The 27,017-nt window shown below is 42.7% G+C and overlaps 2 protein-coding genes across 4 annotated transcripts in view; one reads left to right on the top strand and one right to left on the bottom strand.

Moving 5' to 3' along the window:
• LOC110980297 (uncharacterized) overlaps window positions 1-18,171 on the top strand; it is a 20,777-nt gene extending 2,606 nt beyond the window's left edge. Inside the window, exons 3-24 of the mRNA XM_087139319.1 lie at window positions 889-990; window positions 1,708-4,348; window positions 4,587-4,663; window positions 4,974-5,099; window positions 5,717-5,818; window positions 6,319-6,417; window positions 6,834-7,019; window positions 7,407-7,514; window positions 7,865-8,051; window positions 9,569-9,688; window positions 10,243-10,287; window positions 11,013-11,092; window positions 11,491-11,538; window positions 12,015-12,134; window positions 12,275-12,488; window positions 12,855-13,000; window positions 13,424-13,514; window positions 14,687-14,835; window positions 15,097-15,182; window positions 15,427-15,502; window positions 15,985-16,103; window positions 16,652-18,171. Of these exons, the coding sequence (XP_086995445.1) occupies window positions 889-990; window positions 1,708-4,348; window positions 4,587-4,663; window positions 4,974-5,099; window positions 5,717-5,818; window positions 6,319-6,417; window positions 6,834-7,019; window positions 7,407-7,514; window positions 7,865-8,051; window positions 9,569-9,688; window positions 10,243-10,287; window positions 11,013-11,092; window positions 11,491-11,538; window positions 12,015-12,134; window positions 12,275-12,488; window positions 12,855-13,000; window positions 13,424-13,514; window positions 14,687-14,835; window positions 15,097-15,182; window positions 15,427-15,502; window positions 15,985-16,103; window positions 16,652-16,802 (5,073 nt within the window). The 3' untranslated portion in view covers window positions 16,803-18,171. The remainder of the gene's footprint in view (window positions 1-888; window positions 991-1,707; window positions 4,349-4,586; window positions 4,664-4,973; window positions 5,100-5,716; window positions 5,819-6,318; window positions 6,418-6,833; window positions 7,020-7,406; window positions 7,515-7,864; window positions 8,052-9,568; window positions 9,689-10,242; window positions 10,288-11,012; window positions 11,093-11,490; window positions 11,539-12,014; window positions 12,135-12,274; window positions 12,489-12,854; window positions 13,001-13,423; window positions 13,515-14,686; window positions 14,836-15,096; window positions 15,183-15,426; window positions 15,503-15,984; window positions 16,104-16,651) is intronic.
• Window positions 17,845-27,017, bottom strand: lmf1 (lipase maturation factor 1). 3 transcript variants are annotated; one of them, XM_022236864.2, is made up of 11 exons: window positions 26,763-27,017; window positions 24,027-24,339; window positions 23,133-23,143; window positions 22,459-22,607; window positions 22,158-22,223; window positions 21,677-21,847; window positions 21,068-21,251; window positions 20,443-20,596; window positions 19,770-19,953; window positions 18,989-19,101; window positions 17,845-18,708 (listed from the first exon to the last, which is right to left on the bottom strand). In XM_022236864.2, exons 1-11 carry the CDS (start codon window positions 26,971-26,973, stop codon window positions 18,483-18,485), a joined length of 1,782 nt encoding a protein of 593 aa, XP_022092556.2. In that variant the 5' UTR covers window positions 26,974-27,017; the 3' UTR covers window positions 17,845-18,482. The 3 variants fall into 3 exon arrangements, with proteins under 3 accessions (XP_022092556.2, XP_086995442.1, XP_086995443.1); XM_087139316.1 differs by having other exon boundaries at window positions 26,807-26,941; XM_087139317.1 differs by lacking the exon at window positions 26,763-27,017 and having other exon boundaries at window positions 23,085-23,143; window positions 24,027-24,164.

Genomic DNA, 27,017 nt, shown 5'->3' with positions numbered 1-27,017 from the left:
TAAGAATTATTGGCTGTTTCTGCCTGATGAACAGTGGTAGTTGCAATATGATAGATGTCCTAATAAGGGTGGGTCTAGGAGAGGGGGGGCAACTGGGACCACCCCCTCCCCCTAAGAAGCAGTGTTACTTTGGAGAGAAAGGTGTATTGTTTCCCTTTTGTAAAAAGCATGTAAAAAAACCTAAAATGTATCCAACTATTGAGAAAAAGGCCATAAAAAGTTGCATGAGAAAATATTAAATTTTTGGCCCTCTGAACAAAATTGGCTTACCCTCCCCCCCAAGCAAAATTAGTTCTTGATTTTAAATGCACAAGGACGTTCTTAATTTGCGTTTGTAACTTGATTTAATTTAAAAACACACTCCATCATACCATATGTCATTTGTGCATCGTGCACGTTTTCGTTTGAGCCAACAAACTTACTCCAAATTTAAAGAAGGGTACCTAAGAACAAACCTTGTGAAGTTTCAGATCTGTCAACACAGTCTATTCTGATCAAAACAATATTCAAGGATTTCAGAACAAAAGTTGCCGAGTCATGTTTTGAATTGTGCCTGAATTCAGCGCCTGGGATATGTTCTCACGTTCAGTTGCATGCAGCTATGTGATATCACGCACTAAACCAGTGCATTGTAGTAACCGTATGCACATTTGTGTCGTGTCAACACTTGCGCTCGCTTCTAGTGGCTATTTTTCAAAAATGCATTTTTAGACACGTTGGAAATGGTCTTCTATTGTTTTCTTCAACAGGACAGCTTGCCAGAAAGAACATTTTCACAGGGATTTCAGTCCAGCAACCACCTTTAAACCATGCAAGTATGCTTTTTAACAGTAATTTTGTCAGATGCTTTTTGGATAATTCAAAAGTTATTTGTGTTTTTGTTAACAGAGCCTCCTGAGGGTGTACCACAAATGGAACGTGTTTAAGCGGAAGAACTTAGATCGGTACATTGAGGTTGTTCACGGGAAGGCTTTCCTCAATGAATTAAAGGTATCTCCTATCTTGTAAATAATAAAAAAAAACCTGATTTGAAATATAGCATCCTTCAGAGCAAGTTCCCAAGATAATTACTTTTAGGCACCCCAACTTGCTTCCATCCGTTCTCTTTCCAGGAGGAGAGAAAGAAATAAGCTTGTTTAATAAATCAGGCTACTGTTTTTCAACTCTGAAAACAAGGAACAAACTGCAAGCCTCCAAAAAATTAAGTAGTCACTATATGACCCTAAATGTGTTAGTGCTGAAGTGTTTCCTATCGAGGATAAATAAACGTCATTCTTCATCCATGTTTGTGAGAGAAATGCTTTATTCTCATTTGTATTCTGTAAATGAGGCATTTTTAATAAAAAAAAACCAGTTGCTGTATTCATTGCAAATATCTGGTCAGAGAAAAGCAACGGTAATCTTCGTGCATTTGTGCTTGCATTTCACAAGTGTGATTATGGACTGAATAGACATAGGGTCCAACACGATCTGTTGGCCAGTCAGTTTTTTTTGTAAGTTGATCAGTCTGCCCTTGTTAACAGTACAAGAATTAAATTTAGTCTTGTACACATGACACTTTATGTACTCATAAGATTGTGAGCTTTTTGTCTGTTTCTGGTGATTTTTTTTTATTTTACTCATCCCCAAAATGACTATTCAAGAATATGAATGTCTGTAAACTATTCATGTCTGTCTATGCGGATTTAAAAAAAATTTTGACATCAGAAGAATCTCAGCAAGACGGGGCAATACAAACAGTCAACTGTGAGACAAGTAAGATCACAGCAGCCAAAGAAAGAAGGCCATTTTCCCTTAAAACAGGGAAAGTCCTCCAACACTGAGACAACCACCGATGAGGAAAAAGCAACGACTCTCAAGGAAAAGCCAAGAAGCAAGCATGATGTGCCCCAGGCACACAGAAGGGAGAGCCAAGATCAGGGCTCTGAGAGTGCGTCAATGAGAAGACGTCAAACCGGAAGGAGAGCCAGTAAGGGCATATTTTCCGCGATGGAGCTGACAGGAGATGCTTCCAAGAAGATCAAAGAGGCAGGGGGTCCTCAGGCTGGTGCTGGGAGGATGCAAAGTCCTACAACTCGAGACAGAAGCTCCGTAATGGTCCAAGATGATGGTGCTTTTATCTCATCCAGGACGAGACTTGCAAGGAGCATTCGTAGAAATGGCAAAGAAGGTAACACCACACAAGACTGTCACCATGAAGCTGCTCTGGGGCAGAGATCTGAAGATGTTCTCTCAGGAGTCAAGGGAGAAACGACTACCGTAGATAACCCCAAGTCTCCAAGTTTTTGTCAAGACAAAACATCCGTGGAACCAGCAACTATGTCACCCAGGACAGAGGATGACAGCTCTCTGAAAGGTGAAAGAATAGAACTTGATCTTCTGGCCAGTGAGACAGGCTTTGAGCTTCAGAAAATTCAACCTCTGAATGCTGATGGGGAGTCCTCACCAGTGCTGCCTAGTGGGTCTCACTGCGAGACGGAAGACATCCTCCCACCAGCAAAGCCAAAAATGACAGGACAACCAACTCCTGAGCAGAGGGGCCATGTACTTAGAAAGAAAAGGGTCTCCCCTTCCCACCAAAGGAGGACACGACAGAGGTCTCGGTCCTCAAGACATACACCTGGAAATTACGAGGACAGCAGGAAGAATTTTGTAACAAATGAGACGTCAATGCATCAACCGAGCAGCACTTCAGAATTAGAGGTGAGAGAAGCCCTGACAGAAAGTGCAGAGAGCAGCACAACTGCATTAATGCAAGGGGGTCTTTCTAGGAGTTTAGGAAGAGTCATTACCACCCAGCGGGGGATAAAATTACGACAGACTGCGAGAAAGTGTTGTCCTCAGCCCCTCAGAGGTACAAACAATGACCATGGAGAGCAGCTGAGTTTGGTTGGTATTCACCCATTCACCTCGACCCCAGTGGATAAGATCAAAGGTTTTGGTCCTTTCAGTCGTCGGATTTCGGTTGAGGTTCACAGAATGAAAGAACCTGTGTCTCTCAGTCCACATAATCAAGTATCACAGCCTGTGGGCTTCATCAGGAAGCTTGGGAATAGAAGTCCAGCCAAGAACATCATGCCCGAAGTCAGACGTCAAGATGAAGAGCAACATGAAGGCAACAGGGAGGCCCCTGTCATTGTTGGGTCAAAAGCCCCCAAAGTAGTTTCAGTCAGTCGTGCCAACGACTCCAGTGAACAAGACCGTGTGTCGGCTCTCTCTTATACGGCCCTCTGTTATCGAGGCAGTGACAATGACGGCGCTTCTCCAAGGATTGAAAATACCCATTATGCAAGCAAGAATACCATCAATCCAGTGACCAAGAAAACACAGGAAACTCTTGATGAGAATCTTTGGAATTTGTCAGTGGTGGCTGCCATAGAGGACATCCCTCTCCTCGAAGATGACGACGAAAGAAGGAAGTCATCACCAAATGAACTGGATGAAGTCATCTCAGAGGATAAGGACTGTCAACAGTCACCACAAGTTCGGCATAACGTGGCTGTCAATAATCCAGACTTTATGCCTAAGGGAATCACCTCTCTGCGTCAAGGTGAAGATGTGGATCGTAAACCTGAGAATGACGTCAATACATCCACCGTGGATGAGTCTGTGGAAGATGGGGACGGCATCTTAATTTCGGGGAATTGCCTTCCAGGGCTCTCCCACCTTCATGAAGGGCCCACAGAGAATAATTCACCTCAAGTAGACTCTCCCATTATTCCTGTCCTCGCCTCAGTCCACCCACACAGCAGCAGGGAGAGCCAGGCTCAGATGATGAACCAAACACCCTCAAGCACAAGAGGCAGATCTAGAAACAATCAGGAAAACATGTGTATGCCATCATCCAATTTCCAAGTGGGAAAATCTTGGCTAAGCTCCCAGATGACCTCACAGGACCCGGAAGAGTCAACAGAGAATGCCAGTTCCACCCTTAGCCAGAGACACAGTGATGGGAATGTTGCCAAGGTAACAAGCAAGTACCAATCTGCAGATGCAAGGAGCAGCATACAGATTCCTTCAGACACTGAAGAAGAGGCGAGCACTGAGCTGGCAGCAGCAGTCCCAGAGAGACGATCATCACCAATGGCAGAAGTCAAGACAGAGGACAGCTCCAAGGACGATACAAAGAAGACAGACAGCAGTGTTTCCGTGGAAACACTTGTTAACGATGAGACACAGTGCACTCCAGAGCTGAAGGAACCAGAAGCAGCACCCAGGAAGATAAAAACTCCTGCAGAAAAGAAACAACGATGGTTAAGTCAACAGAGTCTAATCAAAGCTCCAGGTGAACCTCAAGCAAAAGAAGGCAGGCTTAACCAGGAGGGCCAACAGCTTCTCTCTCAAATGAGTAAGCTAGTGCTGATTCTGATTAAACTTTGGATTTTTATTTGTGTGTGCTGAATAACAAATTGTAGAGAACAGCAATCTTTTGTTAATACCTTAAGCTTTCTGTAATTCCTTTGTTCCTTTTGGCTGTATAAGAACATAATGTCATTACTCCAGTGTCTGGCCTTTAATTTTCCCAAACAACTCAGCTTTCGATTCAAAACAATGCAGTCATTTGAATTAATGTCCCCACCCCTCAGCTCAAGAAGAAAGGGATCTGATGGGTGGAGAAAAGGGCTTGATTACCAGAAAAAGAAGGCGGAATGACTCACAGGAGGTAAGCAGTGTAGGATTTGATCAGTCTTCAAAAGCTGGCCAAATTATTTTTATGCTCAGTCTACAGGGTTTTTGTTACGCATTTGCAGAATGGAAGTTTGAAAAGAAAGGGAAAAGGTTATTCTTAAAGACTTGGAGTGTTTTCGTGTTTCTTTGACCATTGATTTGCATCAGGTTTGAAGAATCTTGTTGGAGTTTTGTTTGAAACATTCCTCTCTGTTCTGCCCCACTCTGCCCCAGCACTGTGGATTTGACAAAACCAAAATAATGAACATGTAGGCTTAAGTAAAACTTTGTTTTTTTCCACTCAGGGTCGAGTGAGAGGTCAAAGTGGTTGGGAAGAAAGCCTGAGACAGAAACCGGCTGTGGTCACCAAATTCCAGGCAGGAGAAACTCCAAAGTCCTTGAAGAAACCAGAGACTGACAAGAAGAAACAGGTTTGCAGTAGCTAATGGATGAGAGACTTACTTACATTGTCTAAGAACCTTTCCAATATGAATGTTTCTTGACCTGCTCTCCAACTTCATAATTTTCATGTAATACGAGCAATTCACAGTAGAGCTCCTCCAAGAGTTTGCAATGCATTGACCAATCACAATGCGCGAAATCTGTTGACCTAATGTGTGTTTGGAAAGGGTCAACTGATTTTGCGCACTGTGATTGGTCATTGCGTTGCAGACTCTTAAAGGCGCACTATTGTGAATCGACGATATTATGAGAGATGTTGGGTTTTTTTTTACAAGTCCCGACATATAAAGTGGTCCTCCTTATTAGTGGTGTTGTGCAGGTACTTAGTTAGGATGATTTGTACTTACTGCCTTGCTTGCCAAAACAAGACATAATAGCCCTAGACTTGCAATAATACACCTGCAGAACTCTGGAAACTGCCTTTCTAAAGTTCATTCTCAAATTCTGTGTCTGCTGGATGTATATTTTTAACAATATACAGAAGTTTAGATTACAGCCCTGTCTGGGCACAAGATGACAGTATTGTGCAAAGGATTAAGTTTGTACCGTCTTGTAGAATTCCAGAATTTTTTATTTTGGTCTTTAGTCTCCTAAAAAGAACAGTGAGCCATTTCAGAGTCCCAGTAAAGCCAGCAAGGAGAAGTCTCACCCCTTGCAGCAGAAAATGCCCTTTAGGGATGTATTGAAGGTGAGCTTGTGATAAAATACTGAACAAAATCCTCCAGAACAAGGTGTGTTTCTTCACAAGTTATTTGCTGAGAGCAGTGTTGTATTCGAGTCCATCACAAGTCCAGTCAAAAGTCCCTTCACAAGGCTCGTCATAAGTAACAGGGTGAACAGTGACAAAAGAATACTTTTGTTGCGGTTCATTTAAATAGCTTGTGAATTGGCTTAAGACTGAATGACTTGTGATGGACTTGTGATAGACTGATGGTAGGGACTTGTGATGGACTCGAATACAACACTGGCCGAAAGAGCTCCAGTCCAAGAGCATAAACGATAACAATTGTTTTCTAACACTATATGCCGTGGCTTGATAGCTTGTAAGTAATGTCTTTGTTTGATTCTAAAACCTATTATGCACGTTTATAGAGAGCCGACAAATCAATCACTCATTGATCATATTTCTATTAAGTATCTGGTACTTCAGACCTTTATCAAGTTAATTCTGTCACCTTCCTTTGTTAGCCTCCTCCATCCAAGAAGATGAAGTTGATTGATGAGGGCCCTGATCCTGCCCCAAAGTCAAGTGAAGAAGACGAATTGTGCGAGCCAACGGCTGCCCAAGTAAGATTGATACACAAAACGAAAACAATGCTTTTGAACTAATCTAAGTGTGTGCCAAAATTGATGGGTTGCATCAATGTCGAATTTTAAAAGTTTCTTAGAGAAAATTCAGAGAAAAACACTGTTGTGAGAAATATTTTTACCAGTAAGTGACGGTGCTTGGGTAATGTTTTTGTCTTCAGAAAGTATCAACTTGGTGTTTCTTACATTTTTATCTGGATTGTAAGTGACTTTGTCAAACACGTGGACACACCACTGATTTCAGGCTCCCATTGGATGAACACTAGGCCTATAAGTTGTGTGTTAACTTCCGGTTCCATGGTTCCGTGTAACTCTATGTGCAGTGGGCACTGTTAAAATTGAAGTGACATCACACTTATACGAACCAGATATTGTTCCCCCCACCAATCCTACAGATTTCCAGCCCTTGCCCAAGTCGTCCTCTTCAAGACAAGTACCGATATGGCCAGCTGGTCTGGGGTAAGATGAAAGGCTTCAACTGGTGGCCTGGCACGGTGGTCCACCACCACACCTGTGGCAGGGATGCAGCAGCTAGCGATGCATGCTGGATCAAATGGTTTGGAGATAACAAATTCTCCAAGGTAAATGCAAATTGTTTGGCCGTAAAACTTTGCCCAGGTGTGGTTTTTTGGCGATTGTGTAATGTACCGAGTCAAAATACTTGAACGCTGCTTGTTTTCCATCAAACGCGTTTTGAACTCGGGGAAGAAGGATTTCAGAAATCCACATTCCACAAACAGAATAGCCCGCAGAGTTCTAAGGTGTATCAATTTATAACATACTTTGTGTTCGTTTCAAACCAGCAATCCATGTAATAGTTCACTTTGGCCTTCTGACGCATTTGTTACCAAACAAGTCTGATGGTGTCTTCAGAAAGGGTACAGGCGGCTGGTGTTTTCTGTAATTAGCCATTTATACATGATTTTCATGTTCACAGAAGCTTTGTTTGGCTGTTTCTTTCCCCTCAGGTGAACCTCAACCAAGTGATTCCCTTTTTCCAGTTCTCTGCTCACTTCTCGCAGTCCACTTTCTTGCACACTGCGCTTTACAGGCGAGCCGTCTTTCAAGCCCTGCAGGTAAGTGAGTTTGTTTAATTTTGATGTGGTGGAGCATGCAGCTTGTGTTGCTTCAAGGCTGAGCATGCGTAAATATGGAAAAGTTTAAACTTCTTTCATTACTGTAGACCTCGCCTTTGATATCTGGAGATTTGAATTGTGTGATGATAAAAGAGTTGGAGATTACCATTTGACCATAAAAGCATCCTAGGCGTTCAGCGATCCTTGTCAATATTTCTTAACTTTTGCTTGGTTTTCTGAGACTTGAAAACAATTTACCAAACAACTCTCAGTATATGTTTTGTTCAATATATTCTCATTTGACAAATTGATTTTATGGCCAATGTCAATTGTCGTCTTTCCAAATAAAGTTGGCATCCACACGTGCAGGCAAGACCTACTCCAATGATCCAGCCCAATACAGGACCGAGGTACCCAAGCACAGCCGGCACTCAAACCCAGCCTGGCAAAAATTCTACGAGCTGTGCACAGACATGATTGGATGGGCAAAGGAAGAATTTGAGCCAGGTGGCCAGGATGCCATCATGCCAAGCGAAGGTAGGTTGGTCACTTTCTGCCTTTGGTGTCTGTGGTTGAATTTAACCGAGCTGTGAAAATGCACAATTTTTTGGAAACTCTTTATATAATATGTGCGTAATGTGTGTCCAGTCTGCAGACGAGATTGCATTTTAATGTCGCTGAACCGTGCTTTCTCCTTGAAAGATTCACCTGTTGAATGCACCATGGCCATCCAATGGTGGTAGCAGTTTTTTCACTGCATTTGGTTCAAGTTGTTGGAAACAGAATGCCAGAAATTTTTACATTCTCCTGTTTGGAAAAATGTGTTTCAAAATGTGTTTTAGTTGAAGTCACTCCAAGTTAGCCTTTGATCTAGGCGCCTGCTGGGAAATGGATAGTCAAGACCACATGACAAACTGCATGCAAGCCTGGAATTAACCATGCATGCACATGCAGTAGCCTAGCTGTAGGTGTCGTGGACTGTGCGCTCCGCCGCAAGCACCTTTGGAGCTTTGTTTCCAGTGGTTATCTGAATTATTCAATAATGCTAATATCTTATGTATTATTCACATTTCTCTGGACCAATCGTGTTTTGGGGGCTAAGCAGTCCGAGCATGTCTAAGCTGCTTATGTTCATGAAGTCCCTGCACAATAGTGCGGCCTGGTATTTGAAACGTCTGCCATATCAAGTTAGAAGATTGACAAATACGTGTGCGTCTTGACCCTCCAGAACAAGCAGCCTTCACGGCCAACATTTGCTGTGGTTTCAGTTTGTCAATTGGAATTCCAAGCTTCTGTGCTGAATATTTTAGGTAATTCTGGAAGAGACAGTCTGGAGCTTACACCACTGCCGAAAAGGATGCCGTGTTGAATACGCGCGCCATTGTAATGATGAATAATTTATTACATGCACGACAGAGGTGATCGTTTTGATTGATGGAAACTTATGCATATGCATATATCGTGTCTTCTACTGAAACGGTAGCAAATGTAAAGAAAAACATAAGCTACGTGGAGCAGAACTCCAAAGGCGTGCGGGCGTGAGTGTGGTTCGTCGTGTAGTCTTTCTGCGTGTGTTGGTTTGCTGCTTAAACTAGTCTCCTCCAGCTCCTCGCTGAGGTTGAGCGACTATCCATTTCTCTGCGGGTGCCTTGATCAAAGGCTAATTCCAAGTCAGTAGTCTATTATCTTTTGGTTTGTGATACCTAGTCCAAATCATTGAATGAAAGTTCAGAAGGCACTGCTTTTAACTTAGATAATGTGGCTTCAAAAGATTGATGAAAATGATGAAAACGTCAAATTCTGAAAAATGAGCAGTACAGAAATATTTATAATTATTGTGTATTTACTATATTCTGTTTAAATGTGGATTGGGTTTTCAGTCCCTACTGACTCCGTGGGTTTTACCTAGAACATTCCTCTTGGGTTTTCCTCCCACCTCTATAACTGTAATTGCTTCTTACTGTCTCCTCTTTACTGATGATGTTGGTGAATATGGGTTGTTTGGCGGCTGCATCATCGAGAGTTTATGTGTTTTCAATCATACAAATCAACAGAGGAACAACAACCCCCACCCCGACCAGCCTCCCCACCCCTAAGCCCCGTGTTGTCCTCACCCACTAAGAAGACCGGCCACTCCTCGTCCAAGGCAGCTGAGACTTGGAAAGATATCAGAGGTAAGCGGTCACGGGAGTCTGAAAGATTGATTCCTAGTACCGTGCCCCCAGCAGTACCTAACCCTAACAGCCCTCAATCTCCCGACAATGCCAACAGTCGGAGACGTGAAGACTGTCGGAGTCAACAAACTGATCACTGCTTGGGGTGGAAGAGGGCAGGACACACACATTTGAATGTTTGTATTCAATCCCATATGCAGCAAGGTATGAGACGGAGAGAACCCCCCTGCTTTGTGTTGGTCATTGTCTCGCAGGAATCTGGGGAATTCCTTTCAGACATCTTGGGGGGGGGATGTGTTAAGTAACAATAGTCTGGAATGTGTATAGGAATTGGACATGTTGGGGGGGTACCCCTCGGTCTCATTTCTTGCTGGGTATATTCAATCCCACATCGTAACACCTCGAGATGTTTGAAATATTCCAGCTTCAGTACAGCTGGTATCTTAGGAACCAGGGTTATGGTTAAATTTGGTTTGTGATAGAAATGAAAATGGGAACACTATTTATTGTTAATTTTATTTTCAACCCACTCCCTTTTCTGATTGCATCTGTAGATACCGTTATCCCAGAGGTTCGTAATGGGATCAAACACATTGAAGGTAGGTTATGATTTAAGCATTTTTTTCTTTGTATCAAGTATTTTTATCTTAACCTGTGAATAAAAATTATAATTTTTAACATTACTTTAACTTCTTATGAGGGTAATTCCAGAAGTTAGGGGTCCCTGTTTTTTTTTGTGTCCCTGTCACATCTGACGTGATTTTGTAAGTTCAGAACACATTATCTAATTTCCAAGAGTGATGAATTAATACAAATTACATGCCAAACAAATAGTAATAGTTTGAAATCAATTAAGTCAAATAAAAAAGATCGGATGTAACATGGACAAGAAAATGTTACACTTTTGGACCCCTAATTTCTGCCCAGGAACAAAACTTTCGATTTTACGCCTCAATTTGAGAAACTTGCTTGCATTTTCCTTGTGATTTTAAAATCAAAACGGCTCCCAATTGAGTGAAACAATAGATGATCCCAACAATAGCATTTCAGTATATCATGGCAAGAGCTTATTGTGAAAAAGTAACTAAATTTATTATTATTAACCTCAAATATGTCGAGCAAACCGTTTTGATTTTATTTTCACTATTTTTATAACCATAAAAGATTAGGAGTTCACAGTTGGACAACCAAATCTAAGCTTACAGTGGTAATTTTCCAAATCCTTGCAATGCAAGATGTTCTGGCAGGACCACTTTAAAAATAGAAAATGTAACGGTATTCTTGTCACTTACCGTGACCCCAAAAATTCTTTTGTCTACTTTAGATATCTGCATTGGTTGTGGGAGTGCAGCCTTGACAGCCCAGCATCCTTTCTTCATTGGTGGTCTGTGCGAAGTCTGCAGAGTGAGTCCAGATCGAGTTCTTTGTCTTCAAATTGCCGGTTGGCGCAGTGTGTGGATCCAGACAGCTCTTTCTCTCGTTCACAAATATTGCTTACCATCTTGTCTGGGCGACCAAAGTTTGGAGCAAGTTTGCTTGGCAACAGCTTCAGCCTCATAATGCCCATTTGCCCCTCTAGTGTTAAAGAGGGAGGCATTTTTATTTAGTTTAATTATAGTACTGTTTGGTATTTCTTAGTGTAGTCAGCTGCCTAAGATTTTTCACACATTGGTAATTGTTCGTGCCAGCAATAGTTTGCCAACCACTGGTAGCCAGAGACTGTGACTGTGATGTAACAAGAGATCTGTTGTCAAAATCTGGGCAGTTATGCATTGCTTACCATTTTGTCTCTGGTCTTACAGGTTGAGTTTGTAGAGATGGCCTACGTGTACGACGAAGATGGTTACCAGGTATGAGGCACCTCATAATGCGCGGTGCTCCAAGCACAGTCTGGGGAATACAGCCCTCCTCAGAACTCAGTGAATGGTGTTACATTTTCAGCCGTATCTTGGGAAAGTTGTGTTAAAAACAATCCAGCTCAAAGTACATGTATCTCAGTTCGGTCTGTAATCTTTTTTTTCCCCCCACAAAATTTACCTGCTAAATATCTTGGATCCATTCTGTGTATTTCTAGTTGATGAAAGAGAAACCTAAACTCAGACATGGCAAATTAAAGTGAAGAAAAGTGAAAAGCACCAGTAAGGAAGCTGCTTCTAAAATATCAGTTTCTGACAAAAGTAATAATTTTCATTTTACCCTTGAGCTGGTAGCACTTGTGACATTGCTTACCAAAAATTTTCAAAATTGAAGTAAAAGTACTGCAGATTTTTTATTTGTTCAAGCTTTACACTGTCTGTCTAAGCTTAAAGCTGACTGTTCTTTTCAGAGCTTCTGTTGCATCTGTGCTGAAGGGAGTGACATCATCTTGTGTGACCAGCCAGAATGCTATCGTTCATTCTGCCACGACTGCATTGAGCATCTGGTGGGCCCTAGCTCCGTCAAAGAGGTGAGATTCCTGATACGGTCTAACCTCATTAATAAGAGCACCGTTAATACAGGATTCAAACTCCTTCTGAAAGTTCTGTGCCCTTCCTTTATGATTTTTCCAAGCTGGTGATAGCTTTTTTCCCTGTTCCCACTCGGCAGATTCTTGATGAGGACCAGTGGAAATGCTTCATGTGCAAACCCGAGCCGACCACCGGCCTGCTCACCCGGCGCCCCGACTGGCCCCAGAAGCTGCTCTTGTTTTTCCAGCAGGATCGCAGCCAGACCTTCCCACCCATGAAGACCTATCCCCCCGTGGAAATGGATCAGCGTAAACCCATCAGGGTTCTTTCGTTGTTTGACGGCATTGGAACAGGTAGTGATGATCGACCCCTGTTGTTAAATTTCAGTATCTGTTCGTATGTCTATATTTCTAACAAAGAATCACAGGTCTTGATTTCCGCCAGTTTTTCTGTCAGTATGATTAACATGGATGTAGAGCCAGATCACAATCTTCGAGATTACAGATTTGAGTCCTGCCTCCTGTTTTGTTCTCTCCACATTGTAATGAAGCTTTAGTGATTGTCACAGTGCAATCTGTTGATACTTACTGTGAGTGGATCTCGGTGAAATGCGGTTATGTCATTGAAAATCTCATAGTTGATAGCAGATGCATGAAATCGGCTCTCGGAGTTTGTCTGCTTGCTGTTTTTATGACAACACCCCCCCCTTTTCATTCAAGGCATGCTGGTCCTGAAGGAACTGGGTCTGAAGGTGGACTGTTACTTCGCCTCGGAGATCAACGAGGAAGCCATGCAGGTGTCTTCGGTGCGTCACGACGGCATCATCCAACAGCTGGATGACATCAGGAAGATCACGGCGCAAGAGGTAAGACGGGAGCCAGAGGAGGTAGATTGCCCTTACTGGACCCTTAATTGGGGAAACAGTCAGAATGTAACTTGTGATGGATGTAGGTAATGTCTTAAAGAGCGACAGTTGACAAAGCTCATGGAATATTACATGGGTATACATTCATTTGGAATATATCATGTTGCTTGTGCATTATTAGAAATAGTTGAACTCTTCTGAGCATTTTTTGTATTTACCTTTAAATGTGCAGCATGACAGTCTTGCTACTTCCAAATCACTATTCATGTTAGATAAGAATCATGTTAATGTGAAGAATTGTTGTATTTCCTTGTAAACAGTTGTATCTCTAGGGCCATTTGATCCCAGCCATGGGCCATTCTTGTTATATATGAGAATCTGGAGTTTAATGTAAGCAATTTTTTTTTTCCTTCTATGAATAAGATTCGTTCTCTTGGGCCATTTGACCTATTAATTGGTGGCAGCCCCTGCAATGATCTCTCCATTGCCAACCCGGCACGCAAAGGACTGTTTGGTGAGTTTTTGCTTAGCTAGCAAGTTTGTTAATAGATCAACTGCATTTGTCTCCACCACTTGCTGCCAGGGAGCCTGGTTTCGGGTGACTTGGGTTTGTACACATAGCTTGGTTGCCTGAAATCGGACAAAAGAGCTGGCCTTGTAACAAAAGACCTTACTTGGAACAAAAGACCGAGCTGCGGGGAATTGCTAACATTTTTTCAGTTGTCAGTAGGGGAGGAAATCCATCATTTTTTTTGAACAGTATACCACTGTTTGTGGTATTCAGGGCAAGCGGATTACCACCAGGGACAAAAGCACTCCAGCACTCCAGCGATAAGTGATGCAATACCGCTGCACGCTAATCTGGCCCGTATGGAAAAGACGCCAGCAGTGCACTGTGCCATTTTCGGGAACAAAAGAAACTTAGGTAACACCACACAATCTGGGCTCTTTTTACACGACGGCAGGCCTGGCTGAAATACTCTGGCATCAGCAGATGTTGTCTGTCAGATTAAAGTAGCCACCAGACAGTCACTCCATGGGGTTTAGGTATTCAGGAAAAAAGATATGAATTTTTGAAAAATTTTGAAAACCGAAGATATTGAAAATTGCCTGGTTTTAGACACTGCATTTCCAAAGGCACCCGGAAGCAAGTGGTTAACCCTGCCTGGTACTGGCTTACCATCAGAATGTGTCTGTCTCGGATGCTGACACGAGACTTTTCTTACAGTCTTACGAAGTTGATAATATAATATGGTTCCAGGTTGGAAACAGGTATTTTACGTCAGCTGGTAGCAGACTTGCTAGCCTTGAAACCCAACATCTTATTCATTTTATAATCTCACAGTGACAAAACATTACACATTTCTCCTTTTTTTTTTCAGAAGCGTCTGAGGTATACAGTCAGTGACTCCAATAGTAGCTCAGAGCTGACTTCAGCCGTTTCCTTTTTCTTTCAAATCAGATCACAGTTTGCATTTTGTAATCAAATATTGCAAGTTGCGTGACTGTAATGAGAGAGATTTCGTTTAGGAATACTGCCTCAGTGCCATCTAGTGCAGTTAACATCATATTTTGTTATGAGTTGGATAATTATTCCTGCGAAGCCGAAACTTTCCTGGGCTCAGCATTTACACTGCTTTTAGCTTAATCCTTTACATATTGCATTGCTAACATTTCTTGCTGCAGCAGGGACTGGTCGTCTGTTCTTTGATTTCTACCGTCTCCTGACAGTCGTGCGCCCCAACGCTGACAGCCAGCGCCCATTCTTCTGGCTGTTTGAGAATGTGGTCGGGATGCCTCACCAACACAAAATGGAGATTTCAAAATTCCTGGAGGTAGGCCAGCATCGTCCTAAAAAAACCTGCATCAATTAGAACTCAGATTGCATGACAGATTCTAGAAATTTTTCCAAAAGAATCAAAATTTTACAACTATCACCAAGAATCCTTCTACATTACTTACTTGCCCCAAATCATGTGATATACTCTGTGTTATATCATAGAATCTAACTTCCTGCAAGCATAAAAAACTTGAGATACCGGATAAATACAGCATTTTATAAAGGTTAAATATCATTTTTTCCCTCTTTTTTGCAGTGTGACCCGGTGGTTGTTGATGCAAAGGATGTCTCGCCAGCCCACAGAGCCCGTTACTTCTGGGGCAACCTGCCTGGCATGAACAGGTTGGTGTCCATGGCAACAGGTGGCCATAAACATCTAAAAGTGGATGCACTTAGACCATTGGCTTTGATGTGTGGGGATGTAATTTCTCGTCATTTGACTGAAGTTTAGAAATGAACTAGAAATTAGCTTAATTCTGAGAAGTAGAGATCTCAATACATAGATCATATTTCATTGATTCTTTTCTGAATACCCGCATCCTTGTTTTGGAACTCATACCCCCCCACACTTATTTTTGCTACCAAGACCCAACATTGCCACAGACAAGAACGCACTGTGCCTTCAAGACTGTCTGGAACCCAATTGCAACAGGCAAGCCCAGGTAGGAAAATGTGGGTAGATGTGGTTGGATAGCCAGGTGCACTATGTCAGCAAATGGGCTTTCCTCCTCTACTGACAATTTTTGTTTCTTTTATTGTCCTTTCTCCGAAGGACTGAAGAATTGCACTGTTTGTCTGTGTGAATGCTCGTGTATTGTTGCTGAAAAGACTGCCTATTTTACCAAAAAACAGAGATATCGTTCAGTGGTAGTTTTTGAGCAAGTAAGTTGAAAGATGAGTGGAGGCAACAGTTCCGAGTAACATTGACGTCGCATACAGAACCTTTTAAGATGAGATTTATCAACATGACAATTAATTACATTGTAGGTTTTGAAACATTTGTATATTTTTAAGGAAACTTGAGGGCTTACAAACAACAATTCATGGAGGATGCCCCCCCCCGTCTCTTCAAAAAAGTCCCAAGTGTGTCTATTGGAAAGTTTTTTTGACCTGTGAAGTTCAGCTTTGATCTGTTTTGTGATAGTTCTCCAAGGTCCGCACAGTCACCTCCAAGCTGAACTCCATCAAGCAAAAGAATGAGCAAGTGCTGCCCGTCCTGATGAACGGACAGGAGGACGCCCTCTGGTGTACAGAAATGGAAAGGTGAGCAGTGCTTTCCCCTATCATTGTTTCATTTTGTGCCTCCGTGTATTAATGAATAAGATTGGTTTTCAAGCCATACTCCGTTATAAGAGTGGTTAGAGTGACACTTTCCAGCAGCATGTGTGAAAAAGCTGGTAGGTTAGCCCAGCCTGAGCTGAAATTCATTGCCATAGCACCAAGATTTTGAAGATGGCTACGCTTGCCTTGCTGAAACCGCCAGCAGGCTAATGAGCTACTGGACTCTCCACATAGAGCAGTGGAGGCCAGTGTGGGGGCCTGTCTGGACTAATAAGGGCACTCGAACCACTGGACCTTGGCCCAATGAGCAGATTAATCTTTGGGACCAGTTTGCAACTGAATGTGTACAAGTTGGAGAAGAAAAGAGAAAGAGCATCTTCAGCACAGTGGGAAATAGTGACCACGTGTCCTCGAGTAAAGGTAGTTGGAATCTTTAGAGTTGAAGATGCAGGCCATAATCATGCTAATCAAGTTAATTATGCATGGTCCATCTGTTCATAATGAATCTTGTCACGCTTTGGGTTTGGCAGGATTTTTGGCTTTCCCGACCACTACACAGACATTGCGAACATGAGCCGCACCTCACGCCACCGGCTAATGGGTCAGGCATGGAGTGTGCCAGTCATCAAACACCTCCTGGCTCCACTCAAGGAGTACTTCACCTGCGAGATGCACCAGTAGAGGCGACCAGTGCAGGCAACCTTGCTTACTGACTTTCTTTCGGGATGGTTCGAGTTGGATGACTAGCTGTGTATGCAGTGCCAGATTTCAGTCCAGTGTTTTGTTTGCATTAAGCTATGATGACGTTGTGCAGAGGTGATTTTTTTTAATGCATGGATGGCTTTGGTGTATTTCACCAGGGTAATATCCATCTTGGAAGTTGGAAGTTTGTGGTGTTCACTAGTTATGTTTAATATTATGCATGAACAAATCAGGCGAAAATGAACAGTTGTACTGAGATGTGCAAAATGCTTGGAAAAATCTAACTTTTGGTAGTTTGTTCAGATTAGTTAGAATGTTTGAATGGAACACAGATTCTGGAAGGACTTCCGAATATTTGCAAAGGGCAAACGTTTATCAGTTTTCTTGCTTGGAATCCAACATTTCGTAAAGCTAGGATCCATATCTGTGCAGCATGATGGATTTATCATTTCGCATCCCAGGAATAAGTGGAAGAAGTATTTCCTTTGTCTACCGGAATAATACACTTTCTACCCTTGAAACGGTCATCATATTCAAATCGGATTCTAACATTAAAAGAGGTATCATGCGTCAAAGTTCCCGAGTCATCACATAGATTCTGACATTGGTCATCTCAGGAAATTGAGTTTTATATTTGTTACATCTTTTTTAAAAATCAAGTTTTCATAATTGGCCAGAAAAGCTGCGTTTCAGGGATCCTTTCTATTTTCATACTATTACCTCTTCGTAATATTCATTTCTCAAGTTTTTATTTTTTCATATAAAGAGTTATATGCATGAAAGTTTATTAAAACCAAAAAGGTGTTATTGTACAATCATATTTTATTATTGTAATTTATAAAATCAGTGTTTATTTTTTCAGATCAAACTAAAAAGCAAGAAGCTGCAAAATCATAACTGATTTGACATATTTTTAAATTGATACAGGCAGAACTTATGAAGCAACATTATCTTTTCAGAAAATGATCGCACAAAATATACAATTTATCGACTGGACCGAAAGCAGAGCTTAGATGATACCATAACATAAGCTTAGAAATTAAAATTTCCACTTTATGCAGATATTCTCAATAGCTGTCACTGACACTAAACGAAGACCCCCAAAAGTGAAATAGTGCTAGCTCAACCATGTTTTTAGCTTTAGGAGAAAACAGCACAAAGTACAAATAAACCTGCTGTTGTCACATTCTGTAAACTTGTAAGCTTCAATATAAAAAAGAAAATCCCTTAATTAAGTACGGTTATTTTGCTTGTTCCAACTTGCCATTTTGTGTTTTCCATAGTTGTAACTTTTTCAGTATTTCAAAGTTTTGGAAGTTCTAATAAAAGTATACTTTTGCTTAAAGGACACGCACGTATCTGAACTTTATTCATGTGGTCAAAACTTGGAATTTCTCAAGGAAGTAGAAAAAAAGAGATAATTTTTAGAGAGGTGATACCTCTGTGAGGTTTGGCTCCTGTTCATTGGGAAAGAAAAAATAAGGTCTACACTGTATGACCTGTGGGCAAGATTGAGACAACCTTGAGTGATAACCTTTGGCCGATTATCCCGAGCACAAACTATATCCCGAGTGCCAGGCAACCTTGACAAGTGGTTCACAGGTAGTTATTACTACAACTTGCCCTGTGATGCAAGATCCTTGTGCTCTGACATTTGACCTATGATGCTGACCTTCCGCGCTTCCCCCTCCTCTGCTCCCTGATCTTCCTTTTGGCGTATTTGGGCAGGTCCCAGCTTTGGCTCTTGATGTACCCCTCCAGGCTCTCCAGGGAGACAGGAGGCAGATAGCTCCTCAGGAACTTTCGGCTCCACCAGGCGCCCTCCTGTGACTGCTGGCTGCCAATTTTGGTGTACTGGTAGCGATAGTGCAATGCTCGGACGAACCTGATAAACGTTGACAGTGAATCCTTCTTTTGAACATTACCAATTTCAACAAGAATTCCTGGGTTTATTCTCATGCCTACTGAGACTGAAGTGGCAAATGTCGCCAACAAAAAACAACAAAGAACAGCAGATAATTGAAGGCAATGAAGAAACAACAGCGAAGTTGAAGTATGTGGGGTAAAACACTCTGAAGCCGTGCTCAAAGTGACTTGGTCTCTGGAAACTTGCATTTCAACGCTACCTTCCTCACAGTGAAAAAATGTTTGCAGAGGCGACTGACCTTGGCGGATCACCATCCTTGAACGGATTGTGTGCTACCAACGACGTGACCCCTTTATCATTGTAGAGGAACTTGCCAGCAAGGTGCACCAACCATGGATTGGACTCGTAACTCTGGTAAGTGGACAGGAAGAAATATCAAGAAAAAAAAGGGACAGAAAGTATAATTGAGGATAGGACTTTAGCAAAAACGTTTTTTCATCTTTCAGTTTAACACCGTGTCTCCAGATAGGTGGTAAAACAGTCTACTCGGATGACCAGAACAGCTGCTCTATGAAAGAGCAAGAGTTGCTGGGAACCTCTGAATCCTACCTACATCATACTATGCACCAGAAACCAACGGTACATCCTTTCCACAAAGAACTGTTCATATGGCATCAAGCCCCGAGTGAAATAACACTCGGTAATAACCTCCTCAATCTAACAAAATTCTCCAGAACCTCGTGGTAGATGTTTGAAGGACCAGGAAGGATGGAAATCAACAGTGAACAAGGGTGGCTTAACAAATGGTGGGCACAGATGTCAAACTCTCCACTTCTACCGGTGCCTTTGGTGATCCCAAAAGGGAAATCGTTCTGACTGATGCATTTTAATTCTTTAAAGCCACAAACTTCTTTTTTCTTCTTATCTATTCTTAACTCAAAAGTTTCCATCAGGCTGATTGGACCATAGATATTGATCACAATTGCCCGGATGAGTTTGGTGAAGAAGCAATGACCTTCTATTGTAAAATCTAATTGAATAAAAATGACGAGAGTATTTTTATCAAAACCGAAACGTACCTGGAAGGCCGCAAACCACATGAGCCAGTCCAGCCTGTAGTGGTACGGTGAGATCAGGCAGGGCCTACGAGTCACATTCCCTGGCTTACACTTAAACTCGTACTCCAGCCAGACGGCGCTGGGGTCCTTGGGGTTTGTGGCATAGGTCCCTTCAAAGATGACCTCGGTTCTTTCTTTGGTGACACTGGGGAAATTAAGTAATGGGGCATGTGAAAGTTTGGCAGGAGGATCACGTTGCTTTTTGTTCGTATTAGCAATTCTGTCCTTTCTGGCCAGGGGTTAGTGCCCACTAGGGTGCTGCAAAAAATCACGATGAAACCACAGAATTCAGGGCTGTTAGGGTTAGTGGATACTTTGATGAAGTCTCTGGAGTGTTGGAGTGGCTTGAACGGTCCATCAGTAGCACGAGTTTGGAATAAACCTCTTTCAGAAAATAGGCTCGAGAAGCCTTGAATCAAAATGCTTTCCTATTGGCTTTGTGCAGCACCTAGAGAGGGCGCTGTATGCTATTATAATGAGAAACAGGTGAGGGCTCAACTTGCATGTTCACGCCTTTGTTCCCACGCATGATAGCAAGCCAGGTATGTGAACTATGGAAATAGAATCAATTTTTCAATGTTTCAGTTCCGACTCTTTCAGAAAAAGTAGAATTGTTTGCCCAGTGGTAACTTACCTTCCGAACGCCCCATAGGTGTTGACAATTCTCAATGGGTCAAAGGAAGTGTTCATGGCTTGCCTGGTGGACAGCAGGTTGGTCACGACAGGTACACTCAGATATACAATCAGCACGGCCAAGTTTATGTGTAACACTCGCCGTGCATACACACCTAGGGAAGAGAAATGGAAGGACTACTGCTACTCACTTCTCTTGAATTAATCATGGCTATACCTCAGTTGACTTGTTGGATCCCCATTCTGAAGGCATTATCAGATGAAGTCTTTCTAAAGTTGCCCAAATCAACCACTGTGCCCATGACACTTTCTCTGGGCACTGGGATGCCCAGCACCTGTGTATTGAACGGTGGCACTTGACTCTACTGTCCAAAGTTCGCTGAAACAATGCAAAAAGACAAGCTACACTTTGGTGATTAGAAACCATTTTCTCAAAATAAAAAATAACCAAAGTTGGCCAGTTTGGCAAAGCTGCAAGTACTGGTATTAAAAAAAAAATTTAAAGAAGTAAAGCAGTTTTTCGGTTAAATTATTCCGACAACTCTGGATTTCAACAGCATAAATGATCACAGAGGCTTTCAGGCACGTCAGTACTGCCTCTCACTCCTGCCAATCATATGACCTACCAAATGTAGCCTTTGGTCCCGTCCCCTCCCTCTCCTCCCTCTGTATCTGCCTCACTGTCGCACTGGCACTGCTCATCCAGCCAGGGAAGAGCCAGGCTAGGCTCCTGTCATCAAAGCAACAGATGTTGGGCAGTATGGTCAACCAGTTGAGGAAGCTCAGGTTACCGCTGATGATGAGTACCACCTGAGGGGAGTTTTGTACACAATAAGGCTGTTTTGGAAAGGAGTTGATTCGGCTTAGACTTTGGTGTTGCTGGTTGCAGCCACTTTGAAGCAGTGTTTGATAATAATAAGGTGACTGATCTCTAGACATTGAATTTACTAAAATGTTTACGGACCCATCTTTCATTTGCAAAAGTTCTGCTCAAATTAGACAAACATAAATACAGTTAAAGAGGTGATTTCAAAGGTAATGCAGCTAGAGTCAAATTCAAATGGATGTGGCTTGGAGTAACGCTCAAGTTTATGGAAAAGTGGCTGTCAGTCACTAGCCAGTGACTTCTTTTGGTGCATGTGCTGTTATCAGCCATAACTACAACCTTCAGACAAGGTCTACTTTTTTCTGTGTTCTCTCATTTCCCGAAAAAGAAAGTCGGGTACCTGTCCTACCTGGAAGAAAATTTGAATCCCTCCGGCTAGCATCATGGTTGGTCGCCATGGGATCAAGAGACAAATGGGGGTGACCAGCTCAATGAAGTGATTGGACAACGTTTCAAACTTGTGCATAGCCTCGGGAGACTGGTGTAAGTAGTAACTGATGGGGTTAGGGACTGGTTGAGTCTGTGAGAAGAATGATAGGGGATTGACAGTAATAAGTCCTTACACCCGACATATGCAATTTATGAAAACCCTTTGGGAAGTTGAAAAAGTAGTTAGGAGAATTCAGTTGAACTCTGATGAGCATTTCTCTGTCTTTGTTCACATTGTTAGACTTGCGATGGACTCGACAACAACACTGCTCTTTCGAGTCTTTCCTTAGGGTTGACTTTCAGGTTTCAACCCGTAGGCCTCGTGCAAACTGTCACTTCAAGAAGTAGAATCAGTGGTAAAGGTTAAACGAGAGTATGTTGCTTTGGCATGGTTTCCATACCTCATAGTGGTAATTCATGCAGGTCAGATTCCGCCAACACTCATCCCCTCGGATTTTGATTAATCCCTAAAAATACGGGAACAAAAAGAAATTAAAAATCACAGGTGAATTCTCCCATCTAACTTACACAAGTTCACCATTAGAGAATGCAAGAGCATACGATAATATCTCAGTTCAGTTTCATGCATGAAAAGCCACAGTTACATAGTTTTGTCAAATTCTTTGCCACAAGTTAATCACCCAGACGTACAAGAAACCAGAACACCCCCCCCCATAAACATGACATCAAAAATCAAATCACCGCTCCGATCATGATTCTGAAGATCAGCCACCTGTACCCCCAGAGGGTGACCCTGGGGGTCGGGGTGCGCCGAGGGAACTGGCGTAAACTGAATAAGGGGCACATGAAGATAGCAAGGAAACCGGTCTCCAGGAGCTGGGATTCCCAACCTGTTCCAGAAAGCAAGATAGAATGGCATATTAATAACTGGTGTTCAGTATAAATGGGGGGGAGGGAATTGTGGAGGGCTTGTGTCCTTGAGCCTGACATTTCAATATAACTTAAGCAGACAGTGCACATGATGGGCGTTGAAAGAGAGTCTACTGCCCATTGACCCACAAATAAAACTCTGAGGTTTATACACAAGCAGTGGATAGTGGAAATAGGACCTTGAATGTACCCTGACCAGAGTAAGCCAACCTTTGGAAGACACCTACCCAATGTTGGCAATGTTATTTTCTTATTCTCCTCTGGTTACAACTGCACTGACTTGATTAAATTGTGATCTGAAGGGACATCGGAAGTCAACTGGCAGTCAGGAGGCCTAAGATTGTCGCCTTAGGACCATATCCGTGCGCAATCTGTATAAATATGGTTAGATAGCTATTATAGTGAACCACACTGTATTAATGGGGATTGCTCACTACCTCTTTGAAGTGTTTACTGGCATTCATGAGAGATTCTTGAAATCTTACCAAATGAATACCTGAATATCAAAAAGAAATGAAAGGAAGCCAGTGTTATGATGTGAAAAATTTTGAGCAGTTTCATCTGGGCAGATAATCATGATACAATTACCCCAAAAAGCCAATTGATTGGAATGGCATATGAGGGCAGCATTGCAGTCAAATCCATCACAAGTCCATTACAAGACATGTAGCTTTAACCCCTTTGCGACGGATGACGGTCAGAGCCGCTGTAAAAATGGAGATCCTCAGCCCGCTTTTCAGCTATCATTCTCGGCCCACACTCGAGCGAACAAAATGAAAGAAGGCAGACCCTGGCTCTTGTATATATGGTGATTGGCCTTTGTGTGTAGCCCAGAAACGAAAAGACCAAATTTGCATCATAATCACCAGCTTCACAATAGTCCCCGCTTTGAAAAGAGGCAACGGGAATGTGGAAGCGTGAGTAGAGCCGCATGCCACCGAACAATGAGCCTTGTCACTGTGTAATTCAAAACGTGCAGAGCACGCAGGGCCACAAACTGAGAATTTGCGGTTTGGCAGGTGACCTTAGTGGCCAAGCGAGGCTGGAATTCTTGGAGTCGGCTTTCGGAAAACAATTCCCGCGGTCAAGGGGTTAAACCAAATCACAAGCTACTCAAATGAACTGTGGTGACAGCATTCCTTTGTCACCGCTTACCCCGCCTGATTGATCTCAAGAAAGGACCTGTAACTGGACTTCATAGACTCAACTACAACACTGTGCAGAGGTATCTACTATCTAGGCACAAAACTAATACAAAAGGGGACAGAATTTGAAATGCTGCTTTATCAGAATGTTGTCCTTAGATCTATATGAAACAGAACTTATATCTCTGGCGTTTTTTATTGGAATTTATATTCAGGAATGTCTCATTTCCTCACCACTTCTGTCCGACGCCTACTAGGGAGTGATATAATAGCCACAGTGTTGCCATGACGACCATGTTGGCACTTCCAAGCAAAAGCACGAGCGCAGACAATGCAATGCCAGCGTACGCCAACACATCCAGCCAATAATCAACAGTGCCCTCCGTGTCCACAAACCACAGGACTGTCGGAGCGAAAGAGAGAGCCTGTGTATTGACTGTGCCACCGACGTAGTTTTTGATGCGGTCAAGGTAGAGACGGGTTGGAAGGAGTCCATCTTGGCCAAGGAGCTGCTTATTTTGGTGTAAGGCAACCAGGAATGCAGTTACTGCATGAATGAAATGATACAAAAAAATAAGTTGCGATGCGCACATATCTACCTTACTGATGTTCAAGGTGGTAACATTACTTTCACTGCTCCCTAGGTCCGTGAACATTCTTCACAACGATTTCAACTCCCTAAGGAGCATGCAGCTCAATCAGCCTCGACGCTGTCACTACAGATGCCAACAGCTAATCAAATGATCTACAGCTCTCACAGGTGCCAAAGTTACACCCCTGGACAGTGGACAGAGGCTAGTAAGGGTAAATTTACTCGGCCCAAGTCACAGCATGTGAACAGCAGCTGGATTTGAACCTCCGACCATCAGGAGTCTCCGATAGGAGTCTAAAACCCTCGCCACTAGTGTACGTGCCTCTACTACACTGCAGGCAAGAGGAAACGTTGAACGATGGGCTGCATTTCGTACAATGTCTTTTTCTCGTTAGAAAATATGTTTGAATTGTTACTGTTTCGGGAAACAAGCACATTAAAAATATCAACTCTTCCCTTTTAGAAAATCGTCTGGAAAATGAAAACGTCATTTGTAAGTAAATACTTAGACATTTTCTACGCTAAATTTGCCTATTAATTAAGGACTTGTTATCACTTTCTGACGACTGATATACCACTGTAGGGTCATCACTGATGCGTTTTAATAGCTCCATGGTAAACGGAAGTCTTACAGAGAAAAATCTCCTACTTGTTATCCGCTCTGGAAAGAAGTTGTATTCTACCTCCAGTTCTCTCATCATATACTACACCCGTAAACAGGGCCCTTTGTCGATACTGGACATACACAGGGCCCTGTTTACAGGCCTAATACTATATCATCTCAATAAAGGTAAACATTGCCAAAAAAGACATGAATCTGCGACTGAGACAAATTTCAAATTTGGAAAGAATTACATCTACGGATGCCACAGGTTTTTCCCTACAGTGATTAACTATTAGCCAGCTGAAAGCATACATGTACAATAGCTGACAGTAATAACGAGTCCTAAAAAGTCAAGTATAGGCCCAGCGGTAAAAACATTGGGGATTGCATATCTGGGGACCCCCCCACACAGTTTTTGTCATTTTAATCTCATACAACTGGTCAGCCCCTCAAAGAACAAAATGCAACACTCTATTTCGCTGACCCTATTTTTGGAAATTTCATATTGTCAATTGTGAGAAGATGCGACTTTTTCTTTACTGCTATACCAGCCATGCAAGTGTGACTCCACTTCATGTCATATGTTAAAACACTCACAGTTCCCCTCATAATTTCCCACCTTACTCAAAACCCTGCTCTCTTTCCACACCATCAACCCTACAGTTGTTAAGCATGATGTCACAGTCATCTACTAAGGTGAATCCAAAAGTTAAAACACACATCTCTCTTTTATTATGAACAGGTTCCTCAAATATACAATCCCCAAACTATTGGTTACTTCGCCCACTTGCCACTTCGCCCATGTGCCACTTCTTCTACGGCCTTTGTCAAAATTAAAAATGACAGGAGGTCACATCAAATTTTAAAACAACAATCCAACCCTTCCTGTATCTATTCTGAATGAATGGATACAGGAAGTTTTTAGAAGTTCTAGCTCTTAGAATTAGAGCTGTCCTTATGCATCTGGGAATTTTTCCGATTTCCATGAGGTCTCAATGCATGCTGTTGGCAAACTTGTAGCACTGTGACAGAACAATGCTTGTTTTGAAAATGCTTTCATTTTGTCCGAGTCTTGATGCTTTATTGTATCCGAAAACTTGCAAACAATAAACACGTTATAGGATGTGGAGATTTGTTGATTAATGACAGGCCTACGTGCTTGTGAAATTAGCGCATGCATCACGCGAAATATTGCGTGGGCCCTCGTGTAGGCGAAGTGGCATGTGGGCAAAGTATGTGTGGGCAAAGTGGCAAAAGGGCGAAATGATGAATGGACAAAGTGCAACAGGTGACGGAAGGAGCGAAGTTTAGGCGTAAAAAATTCGACAAGGAAAGGACGTAAAACAGTATGACACGATGGGCAACGGCAGCACGACGTAACATGTCCTGTGTGTACAAACGTAATGGCAAGATGGTGATGATGCAATGCCACGGTAGGCCTACCCACAGAACTCTGTGGTCCGACGTCCGCTCCGCTCCCATGTTCGGGAGCAGAGCAGACGTCGGACGCCACAGTTCTGGGGGAATGCCCCAGCACGACGCAAGGGAGCCAGGGGCAGGGAGCCGTTGTCATGGTTGTGCTGCTGCGCATCGTGTAGTTACGTCGCCTTGGAAGAGGCTAGAGAGAGGCAGAAATGTGTGTCGTAAATGGTGCACCATGGATGTACAAAACACGCAAAAAGTTTTAGGCCAGTCATATGTCTGTTGTTTTTATCCTTCATCCAGGCCAAATCTTGCGCTGCTGGTGCGCGCGTGTGGAGTCACTCGTACTCACGATAAACAAACGCAAGCGATCGGAGAAAAACGATGCGGGTTAACCAGTATGAATGAGGCTCCAAATCGATGCCCTTTTCGACATCTTCAGATGAATTCGTCTTAGCATCTCCTGAGTTGCTTTCTAGTGTGGAAGCTGGCTGTTTAAGTTCTCCTCCTAAGGGTTCACCGGCCTGTTTTCTGCGACGAATGTCTGTTGCTTCGTGAGCCATGGTGGCTTAGCACTGTGGCATGCGCCTGTTTTGCAAAATGAGCA

This window comes from Acanthaster planci, linkage group LG07 (assembly GCF_054643075.1).
Source record: "Acanthaster planci isolate LZ-2023a linkage group LG07, COTS_SCS, whole genome shotgun sequence".
NCBI lineage: Eukaryota > Metazoa > Echinodermata > Asteroidea > Valvatida > Acanthasteridae > Acanthaster > Acanthaster planci.
Note: the sequence above shows the minus strand (reverse complement) of the source record. Positions and strands in the feature narration are given on the sequence as shown.